Source organism: Sorex fumeus, unplaced genomic scaffold (assembly GCF_029834395.1).
Source record: "Sorex fumeus unplaced genomic scaffold, SorFum_2.1 ptg000169l, whole genome shotgun sequence".
NCBI classification, from domain to species: domain Eukaryota; kingdom Metazoa; phylum Chordata; class Mammalia; order Eulipotyphla; family Soricidae; genus Sorex; species Sorex fumeus.
In genome coordinates this window covers 7,611,366-7,623,033 of record NW_026606226.1, presented here as the reverse complement: position 1 = coordinate 7,623,033, position 11,668 = coordinate 7,611,366, and the positions used below count along the sequence as shown (strand labels likewise).

General features: G+C 40.9%; 1 protein-coding gene across 1 annotated transcript in view; it reads right to left on the bottom strand.

The window, feature by feature from the left end:
- Positions 1 to 4,039: 4,039 nt before the first annotated feature.
- ARHGAP20 (Rho GTPase activating protein 20) overlaps positions 4,040 to 11,668 on the bottom strand; it is a gene marked incomplete at its 5' end in the record, with an annotated part of 51,393 nt that continues 43,764 nt past the window's right edge. Inside the window, 4 exons of the mRNA XM_056107550.1 lie at positions 4,040 to 5,850; positions 7,227 to 7,341; positions 8,542 to 8,728; positions 11,525 to 11,634. Coding sequence (XP_055963525.1) covers positions 4,040 to 5,850; positions 7,227 to 7,341; positions 8,542 to 8,728; positions 11,525 to 11,634 — 2,223 coding nt within the window. The remainder of the gene's footprint in view (positions 5,851 to 7,226; positions 7,342 to 8,541; positions 8,729 to 11,524; positions 11,635 to 11,668) is intronic.

Genomic DNA, 11,668 nt, shown 5'->3' with positions numbered 1-11,668 from the left:
ATCTCTCCACATGTTTTGATGTATTTTCATTGAGTTGTATGATTTAAATGTTTTCAAGTTTTCATTCTTTTATACTTTTGCACAGGCTGGAGCGATAGCACAGCGGGTAGGGCGTTCGCCTTACAAGCGGCCAACATGGCCGACCCGAGTTCGATTCCTCCGCCCCTCTCGGAGAGCCCAGCAAGCTATCGAGAGTATTAGATATGCCAGACACAGTAACAACAAAGTCTCCAATGGAGACGTTACTGGGCCCGCTCAAGCAAATCGACGATCAACGGGAGGGCCTTTACTTACTTACTTTACTTAATACCTTTGCACTGCCTTCAAGCAATCATACTCTCTGTACTCAAGAACTTTCTTTGCTTCTCACTCTTCCCATGCCTTTGCAGAGGCAAACTGTTTCTTTCCATCCTAAAATGTTGAGGCAGTAACCGGACTTAAAACCTGGTAGAGCAGGAGTGTTTCTTTCTATCCTTCCTTTGCTCCTTTGCTTTCTATCCTTACTTGCTCAGAGTAATAAGCCTGCCTCCTAAGTACATGTTTTAGCCAAGTAATTCACTCCTCATGGCAGATCAAGATGCAAGATATTCTAAATTTAATTCCAAGTTTCTGCAGTCTAAAAGATAACCTCAGTGAAAACATTCAGCATTTATCTCAGTGTCTCCCAAAGCTGCATTTCTATTGCCATGTACAAATACATTGCGGAAACATGGAGTTTCTCTCTCAATGAATTGATGTGAACCTACGGATGTATAAGAAATCATGTACTCTGGTGGTTCATAAACGGACTCCACATAAAACTAAAGGATTGGTTTCCAACTAACAATGTCTTCTGAGAATTCAAATGATCCGAGTGATACCCAACAACCTGCAACCTTGTCTCCAAACATCATAGGAAGAGTTCATGTATTAGAGGGCAAGCCTTCTGTGGTGCCTACATTGAATCCAGGTTCGCCGCTTGCTAGCAGCTGTATTCTCTTCTCTCGATTAGATCTAGGTGCTTAAAAATAGGTTTTTAGTATTATGTAAAATTTAGGGAGAAATTTGTACTGTATGTGCCCTCAATCCCCAAATTTCAGTGGCATGCCTGTCTGTAGTCTTGCTTGTTAACTGTTCACAGCAAACTGCTCGTAGATTGGTCTGTTTTTCTGAATTTCTTCAAACTGATAGTTTATCTTCTACAATCAGTCTATCCTCAATGAACTTTTAGAGACAGCAGTCTTGAAAAACAGCAATATTTAATGTTTTTTATGACCTCAAAGAATGGATGTCTTGTTCTGCTCCTGGGATCAGCTCTGATCACATGATCCCAAATGAGCTAAGTATCATACAATCAAGCAGAGCTAATGTATCCTTTCAAAACGTTTGTGGGTTGTTTTGGGGCCACACTCAGCAATGCTTAGGGATCGCTCCTGGCTCTGTACTCAGGGATCAGTCCTGGGATGTTGGGGATTGAACCCAGGTCAGCGACATGAAAGGCAAGAACCCTACCAGCTGTACTATCACTCTGGCGCCCACTGACAATTTTTTTTTTTGATGTGAGAGAATAATGCCAAAGGAAACAAAGACTTGGGTGTAAAACATGACTCGATTTGGTATGTTATTCATTGAAAACAAAAGTAAACCTCTCTCTGGTTAAGCTTACCATGTCCTATGACTAAAAGGCTTAATGTTCCAGTTCAACATTATACCAAATTACCAGTGTTGAGAAGTGTTGCTCATGAAAATGATTCTATAAAGGATAATAACATTTCTCTGGCAGATTAATTTTGCAGAATGCAATTTTATTTCATAGATAGTATGGATTTATCTAATAGACAGTATGGACTTCATACATATCCATTTCAGTGTTTTAAAAACAGCTTTAAAAGTTAGCAGCTTCTGCAAGTACAAAAATACATTTAAAATTTATCCAGATATTTTACAAACTCAAAGCATTTTTGGATAAAGCGACAATATAACCAAATGGCATATCTATATTCATACAATTGACAATATTCACATTAAGTGTTCTAGGGGCAGCTGAAGATATTAGGGTAGAAGTTATGTTAAAAACAATTATGTTTAATGCATTCAATGGAATTTTTATGCTTGCCAATAGAAGAAAATCAGGGCTAGAACTCTCTTGACCTGTTGATAGGTGATCCCTTGACTGTATTACACATGCTTTTCAATATCTCTATTCCCATGGTTTAGTTTTGACAGAAGTTACTCTACATGTCCTGGAACACTTTTTCCCTTGATATAGAATATTATGAATATTGTATTTGGCTACTGTAGCTTGATGACTGCTTCACATTGTTGTCCAAGGTGGTATATGCCATGAAATTCTGAAACCATGAGTTAGAAAAAAAACAGGGCTATACCCCACAGAGGTAGGTAGCACCTATAGATAATACTAAAGGTAATTCTTTTATCTTACAGAAAACATTTTTTTCCCTAGTCATTGAAAAATACAACTTTAAGGGCAATAGGGAAAGAATATTTCCAAGTTTTATGATGGCTACGCCATAACTTATTGAGAGTGAAAATGAGAAAAGTCCATTGATGATGACAGGTGATATGGTCAACATTTTCTGGTGACCGAGAAAAATAGTTTGAAGTGATTCCTTAGAAAGGTTGATCCTGTTGGTGACAGAGAACAACTGGGTTACAATATTGATGTTATTTGACATGAGGAAATGTCCAGTAGAAAAGAAAAGTAACTTATTGGGAGTCATTATGAGAAAAATCCATTTGATGTCTGCACATAGTTCTGAGCATCCTGGCATGGTAACTATTTCCTGGTGGCCAAGAAAAATGATTTAAAGCAGTTCCTTAGAAATAAAATGCTGACAAGGAGGTTGGTTACAGAGAACAACTGGTTAAAATGTAGATGCAATTTGACATGAAATATTCAGTGGCAAAGAAAAATAACTTATTCAAAGTAGGTATATAAAGGTCCATTTGATGGGTGACTAGAGATGAATCTGAGCAACCTGACACAGTAAACATATTCTGGGGCACAAGAAAAATAATTTAGAGTCGATGAGTTCCATAAAAACCAATGTGGATCTAGACGTTGGTTACAAAAAGCAACTAAGTTAAATTTCAGATGTTACGTGACGCTTAGAAATATTCTACTGACAAAGAAAAATAACTTAATCAAAGTAGATGTTTAAAGGTCCATATAAATTTGATGGATGATTATAGAGATAAATTCTGAGCAAATAAATTTGATGGATGATTATAGAGATAAATTCTGATCAACTTGGTAAAACTTGATGGCTGAGGAAAATAATTTAAAGTTGCCAATTTTATCATCTCATACCAACAAAATACATCTAGTAAGAAGTATATAGACTGTAGAAATGCTTATGACTCTAAAAGAAGCCAAATGGGATAAAAAAAAAAAGCCAGTCTTCAAATGGAACTAATTTGGGAGAAATCCATAAAAGAAGAAAGCAAGCACAATGGCCAGTAACAATTACAGGGGAAGACCTGATGGGCATGTTGCTGGGGTGGTAGCACACGTGGTAGCACAGTAAGTGCCTCTCACCTTCCAAAGGATGGTCAGTGATGAACTGATTTAGCTGGTTTTTTTTAAGTGTGTGTTTTTATGGGGCACAAACCCATGGCAGTGGAGAGATGAGACTTGACACCTCTTGGTATGTTTTGTGGGAGGTGTATCCTTTTCTTCCCAAAGTGGCCATCAGTTTCTCCCTCTGACAGTCATTAAAATGACATTTCCATTATATTGGGAGTTTACTGTTAGTCTATAGTTTTTAGGCCTTGCAGTGAGTGTTAAGTGATAAAAATTGGACTGGACACATCCGCTCTTTGATTCTAGTTGCTCAAGACAAGTTGCTTTCTTCACTAGCACTTGGCTAGAATTGAAAAAATCCTACAGGATCAATCCAATCATCTAAGGGAAATTCTCCCAAATGTGTAGCTATGAAACACTTTGACTTAAATTCTTGGTGAAAAAAAGTGTCACTGTTACTCAAGTTGCTGATCTCATTGTCACCATCAGTATTTTATGTCAATGAAATGACTTTGGTTAAGTTTTGTCCCCATCCTGGCTTGGAATTTTGTCCTCAGTTGGAATCTGTGTCATAGAGTAGAGGGGGGATGTTTCTTGGGGCATATTACCAGCACAGCCAGGCTTACTGTCCCCTTCCTCCTGGGGGACCTTTCCACAGGACTCAGGGACATTGGCTTGTAGGTCACAGTGGGCCTCCTGGGCTGCCTGTGATGTTGTGGATTTGGGACAGCCAGAGGCCTCTCTTAAAGTAGAGTTTTCCTCTGGTATGATGGTCCTGGCCTTCTTATTGAGAGACCAATTCTTCAAACTGACTAGACTGCTCCTTATCCATGTGCCAGGTTGAAGGGAGTGAAGCTGTGACTGCCACCCCGACGTGTCTTTTTTCTTAGAAGTCAGAGGGCTTCTTGCCTGCCCAGATGAGAGATTAGCTATTTCTGAATTCTGGCTGGCATCATAAGAATCCAAATGAAGGTCCCCTGATTCGCATTCCACTTGAACCACAGGCCCTCCAGGACAGGAGGTTTTGTTGGTGGTAGAAAATGTAGGTTTTAGGGAGAACACAGTCTCATGTGAAAGAACAGTGCCTGTTGTATCCAGGGAAGATATACTTGATGAACATGCCTCCTTTTGATTTTCTTTGTCCTTACCTACTTTGATACCCATTGCTATGCTCTGTTGAATTAATGTCTGCCCCTCGAGTTTCAGAGCATTCTGCCATTTCAGGCGCTCTTCCAGAGTAAGGTGCACTGTGTTTGGTGGCTGTGGTTCTACTGAGTCACTCAATTCACAGGGCTGGCTTCCAGTGCTGGGCTCAGAGGAACGCCGGTTCCTCTGGGCTTCTTTTGTGGGTGCTGGGGAGCTGCTTCGATGATCTGGGACCATGGATTCATCCCTGGCACTGCCTAGTGTCGAAATGGAATCGCACGACATAACGGCATTCGATTTTGAAAATAGTCTGAAATGGTGAGTGGGTGAGTTGGTCTTTTTACTCTTTTTAGGCAGCCCCAGTCCTGTAACAGATCTCTCTAAACATTGCTTTTCTGCTTTGCGCGATGAATTTTGCTTCAAACAGTCAGTTTCTGTTGGAGAAAGGACTGAGTCACAGCTATTCTTGCGAAACTTCTTTTGATAAAATTCTTTCCAAGAGGCCCACTTTGTACTCAGGCTGTTTGTAGTGGGCTCAGAGCAGCGCCGCTGCCGCCTCCTGGGGTTTGGAGCACCTGGTGTGATGGGCTCTGAAGGCTGGGCCCCCTGAATGCACTCGGTGAGGGTGTGGGGTGTTTCAGGGGCTGGTTCAGAGCACAGGCTCAGTCTGCTGGACCCAGATCTGACCAGGGTTCCCCCTGAGGAATCCCTGGCATGATCGGCATGGTGGGAGTTTGCAAAGAGCACAGCATCAGCCAGTGTGGCATCCACTGATGATTCCTGGGGAACATTCTCCTTGAGAGAGGGTTCTGTGGAAAGTGTGGGCTCCGACGAGTGCCGCTGACGTCTGGCACACTTAGGACTTTTAGCTATGTTTCTGCCTGAGGGGAGCTTGGTTTGGCTCTCCAGGGGAGGGTTTGAGAGTAAGACAGAATCTTCGGCTCTATCACCAACAGGTGGGTCTTCTTCTAAATCTTCCTTAGAGTAAGTTAAACTCAGGTCACTCAGAGTTAAGAGACTGGTTGCTGTGGTGTCCATGTCACTAAGTGCTGCAAAAGAATCAAGGCTTCTGCTCTCCCTCCCCAGCTGCTGGATATCACTACATGGCATATCATATGGGTGAAAGTCTTCAAGTTCATTTTCCAGACTGTCATAGGAATCATTCAAAGGAACACAAGAGTCTGTGGGGAAAAATATCCAAGTTATTATTAGTATTTTTCTTACCACAAACAGTCCATGTGCCTTAAAAACTTGTGTCTTTTCTGGAATTTTCTTCTCATGTGCTTCCTACTCTTAAGGAGGCAGGATCTGTCACACTCTTCCCAAATGTTAGTGTAGGAAAAGAACTGCTCGGGCATATGCTATATTCACCCTTGTAATGAGGACATACCAAAATAACATTTTTGTTATTTTGATTTTTACTCAGTAAAAAATAAACAAATAAGGATTTGATACCAGGTAAACCAAGGTCCTGAACAGGGCTCAGCCTTCTAACAAGGATCGCTGGTGGGGACCTACAACTCTAGGCTCAGAAAACCATTTACTAACAACTACTGATTTCTCTTTAATATATATATATATATATATATATATATATATATATATATATTAGGTTTTTGGACCATGCTAAGCAGTGCTCAGGGATCATTTCTGACAGGCTTGGGGGCCCTAAGGAGTGCCAAGAATTGAACCCAGGTCGGCCACGTGCAAGGCAAGTGCCTTACCTGTTCTATTATTGCTCCAGTCTCATGACTAATCTTTACAAAACCCATTAGTTAGATTTATCTGTATTTTATTGGCGCAGATATGGCAGCTTGAAGACCAAATAATTACTAACTGATAGGACAGGACTTCATGTTCAAAACTCCTTCCCCATGATATCAATTGTTTTTGTGTATTTTGTGAATCTCACCACACCGTGTCCTTTTTTGTATAAGCCAAGCAGGTGCTGGCCTGCCCTATGAGAGACCAGACATTTCAAAATCAGGGTTAGCAGCGCAAGCCCAAAGAGTGATCCCTGGTTTCCTCCAAGCCTGGAAAGTCGACTCTACTGGAGAAGTACTTGAAGGACTAGAAAAGATGTTCAGGATTAAAGAAAAATTGCTGCTCTGCCCCTTCTAGCTGTGCTGGGGTAAGGAATGTATTGCCAGGAATCAAACTCAGGGCCTCAAACATGCAATGAACATTCAGTTATGGACCCCAGCCATGATACTAGTTTTTTCATTTTCAAGAACTCTATACTAGGAATCACTCAGCTAAAGACCAGCCCTATATACTTTGCCTCTGGGCCATTGGCTACAGCTTCAACCATAGCAACATAAACACATGTAAATGCTAGTAAAACTTTATTTGAAAAGAGGTTAAAATGACTATAGTATCTCATGTTGTTAATGAGTTTCTTGGATTTTGGGACCTCACCAAGTTAACCTGGGGACATCACAATGCCCTGACCTGTGTTCACAAGAAAGACCTGCTTTCTAAGAAACTCCCACTGTGCCAGTCAAGTGTCCATGCTCTCCCACCCCCCACCTCCCGAGAGATCTTGTTTTTACAATACCTGGAATATTCTCTCTGCTATCATATCGTTTAGAGACTTCTCCAAAGAGGGAAATTATCTCCTCCCCAAAAATTCTGTAACAATTTTCTATTACAAATTGAATAAGGTTCAAAATCTGTTTAAAAAGGACAAAAAAAAAGAAGCACCAGTTTTTATACAGTCTTTCTTTGAGTCACCTTTAATACACGAATCCTAAGAGAAATGCCTGATTTCAAAGTAGAAATGCCTTTTTTCCCCTCTAAGGGAAAAATATACAAAAACACAAGGCATTTTTGGAGCCTGGAGGTTGTAGGAGTTGGGCCACACCAAGTCGTAGCTGAAGAACCATAGGAAGTACTAGATATGGGGTTTGCCATATACAAGGCAAGTGTCTTAACTCTCCATCTGAGTATGCTATTTGGGGTATACTTTGAAGACTCACTATTTGTGACCTTAACTTAATGCTAACTTTTATGCCAATGGCTCTGTCTTTAAAATGAGAACTGTTTTTAATATCCTCTATCTAGAGTATTTGAAATGGCTAAGTAATAAATTATTAAAATTTATAAAGCACTCTTAGATAAGGATTGAAGTGTGTGTGGGTAGAGGCTGTACTCATGGGGCCTCTTCTGAAGGACAGAGTTTGTGCTCTGTTTCACAGCCTCTGCCAATGAAGTTCATTCCCTTAAATTTCCTGATATGGGAGGAGGTAATATTTCACCTGGGGCAGCAGACCCTATTGAGATGAATACTGGAATCTTTCCTTTCTTACCCCAGTATCTGAGACAGGGGAGCAGGCAGAATGGTGGAAGCAAGTACACTGCACATGGAAAAAAAAGTGTGGCTCCTAGTCACTAGAATATGAGTTTGATATTACCACTGATTTCAAATTTTAGATTTGGAAATGGTGGACAATGCAAATCATTTTCCCAAGAGCATATATTCTGTTAGTAGTGGGTTGAGAATTGAACTGTGACCTGTCTCACTTCAAAGTTCTTCTTCCCCTCATGACTGTCAGATGCTTTCTCGTCACTTGAAGACTTTAGGCTTGCCTTCTAAAAGTGAAATGAGAAGTGACCCAATTGCGAGCGCTTCTCTGTTGAACATGCTGATGCTGGTGTGTACCATCAGTGGCTCACACTTGAATGTGGCTTAACATAAACTATGGCACTGGCATCCATGTCACGTGAATAGATTAACAAATTAGGATAACATGTTCAATGAAGTCTGTAAGGTATGGTATGTTACTTAAGGAAGACACCAGAACTACCCCAAATGCTATGGGAAATAAAACTCAGCCCCCTGAAGCATCAAAAGGAAAAAGAAATGTCATTACTTTTTGGGAAAACTCGTTTTCCATTTCCCGTGAATCTGTTGGTGGCCACAAGATGCTAGGGGCTATGCAAATAGCTAAGTTGAGAGCGTTCATCTGATTTAAAGAGGAATTTTGCTCAATGCAGTGTAGCACTCCGAATAGGTATTTCAGGACAATGGTGTTCGCTCTTGGAAGCTGTTGTAAGAGTCTAAAGAAAGAAGAAGGCACTTTAGAGAATACATTTCATAGAAAACTTGTATAGACCAGGCAGCTTCTGCTGTCCATGGGGAACCACATAAAGCAAGAGCACAGTCAGATATGCAGAGTTTCAGTGAGTGTGATCGTGTGCAGAGTAAGCACTGCCTGCACAGAGGTCGAATAAATACAGGGCATCGAATCTAGAGAGATGTAAAAGTGGTAAAGAATGGCTTGTAAAACAATGCTGCCTATTTCCCTGAAATTCAAAGACATTTCCAAATACTCTCAAACTAAACAGCCCACACGCTTTCTGAGGAAATTAAACAATGTGCTAATTTTTATTTTTTTGGCAGGAGTGGGGATGCACATCTGATTGAGTTCAGGGTTTCCTTCTAGCTCTGCACTCAGGGATCACTCTGATAGGCTTGGGGGACCACATAGGGTGGCAGGGATCGAACCTGGATTGGCCACATGCAATTCTTCTACTGGCTGTACTAATACTACAGCTCCCGAAGTGCTCCTTGAAATATTAAGTTGCTCCAGCAACACAAAAATGCTAATGCTTCTCTTGGTGAGAAGCTTGGTCTCAGCTTTATGCTTGGGACACGTCCTTGCTCCATTCTGAGCTTAGCATTCTCCTCCACACTCACACTATGTTTCCCACTGTCTGGACTGCAACTTATAAGGGATTTCAAACAATTAGTCACTGAAAATGATTTTTACTATTACCCAGAGAAGTAGAAACATTATTGATAGTCATGAAAGTTTTGTTATTATTTTAAAGCAGAATCTGCAGCCAGTGGACAAAATCAGGTGGGTGGTGCTGTGTCAATGGAAGCAGAGGCACTTGTTCAGTGCAATGGGGTAATGGGTGGAGCCTGTAGGGAAAGGTTATAAAGAACACTGACAAGGAATCTAAAGATGGCTGAGGAAGTTCAGTAGAATGAAGGTATTGTCTAGGGTACTCTCCTTTTGGGTTCTCTGACTTTCAGGTCATCAGTCTTTGAACTATTTTAGGTTGTAGGATATAATCTCTAAGACAAACAACAAATCTGATGTTCATTCTTTTTGAACATCCCACAGAATCATAAAGTAATAAACTATTTGTTCCATGGCCTTGATTTCTGACACCATTAAGAGTTAGACCTCTTTTGTTAATAGAAGAATATAGTTTATCAATGGCAGTCTAGATAATTCACAAGTTAAAAGTTACTCCAGAAGGGCTTCAGGGCTCTTTTCTTCATACAAGTGGATAGACATGAAGAGTATTACTGTAGCACTGTCCTCCCATTGTTCATCGATTTTCTAGAGCGGGCCCAGTAACGTCTCCATTGTGAGACTTGTTGTTACTGTGTTTGGCATATAGAATACGTCACGGGTAGCTTGCCAGGCTTTGCGATACGGGCGATACACTCTCGGTAGCTAGCCAGGCTCTCCGAAAGGGGCGAAGGAATTGAACCCGGGTCAGCCAGGCTGGCCACGTGCAAGTCAAATGCCCTACTGCTGTGCTATTGCTCCAGTTTAGCTAAATGAGTCAGAAGGGGAGGGACAGACATAGAATGACTGCACTCATTTATGGAATATAAAGTAGCAAACTAGGAGACTAACACCTAAGGATAGTAGAGATAAGGGCCTGGAGGATCACTCCATGGCTTGGAAGCTGATCTTAAAGGCAGTTGGGATAGAGAAGGGACCACTAATGATGGTTGGAAGGCTTGCTCAGGATGGTAGATGCATGCTGAAAGTAAACTATGGACCAACCATGATGGCCGCTTAGTTCTTGTATTGCAAACCATAATACCCAGAAGGAGAGAGAAAGAGGGAATGTGCCTGCCACAGAGGTGGGAGGGAAGGAGTGGGGGTGGCAGAGGGATACTGGAAACATTGGCGATGTAGAATGGGCACAGGTGGAGGGATGGATGCTCGAACATTGTATAACCGAAAAGTAATCATGCAATTTTGTAAGTCTATAACTGTATCTCATGGTGATACATTCAAATAAAAAAAATTCAAAGTTACTCCAGAAAAGATCACTAAACTAGCGTTTACAAAAATAAGTGATTCTTGGGTTTTCACAGGTGAAGTGTTGCTTTTTTTTAAATGTAGACATATCTTTCTTATTCTATAATAAAGAAAATATTCAGGGACAGGGGTGGAGAGTTCTCCTAGGAACTTCCCTTTGCAGCAGAACCATGTGTTCTCTGTGATTAAGATGGAGAGACTTTGCAACTCCCCTCTCCCTTGACACTTAATAGTGAGCAGCCTTCTGCAGTGCCCCTCCAGGAAGCTCCCACACCCAGTTATGTCTTTTCTAGCATTGATGAGACAGTACTGTAATTACTAGTTTATCTTCTTTATCAGAATCTTGAGTTCCTTGAGAGAAGGAATCCAGATGTTGAGTTAGACATTTAAGGAGGTGTTTGGTTAAATACTTAATGAAATTAAGACTGCCGATGAGATTTGGTCTAGAGCATTAGCTATGGATGCTACTGGTTTCTTCTTACCAGATTCTTATTAAGCTAAAGAATTCCAAGTTGTAGGATTAGGGATATAATACCAATGACAGCAGATAATCTATTCTCTTGTTTTGGTCTGTTTTTGGGTCACATCCAGTGGTGCTTGAGGGGGCCATATGGGTTGCCAGGGATGGAACCTGGGTCAGCTACATGCAAGGCAAGCACCCTCCTGCTGCACTATCTTTCTGGCGCCTACTATTTCAAACTTTGATTTTAATAGTCATCATTACTTTAATATGCAAGTTATACATTTAAAAAAATTTGAGACATGACTAAACTAGCACACTTACAGTTGGATAGTATGGATGCGCTCCTCATGGTTCACTTCATCCATTATGGAAAGCCAATGATCAAACAGGTTTGATGAAAATATACTACCTGGAATACTCCGCAGAAAATCCTTATATAGAAGAAAATAAAATATTTTTATTTAT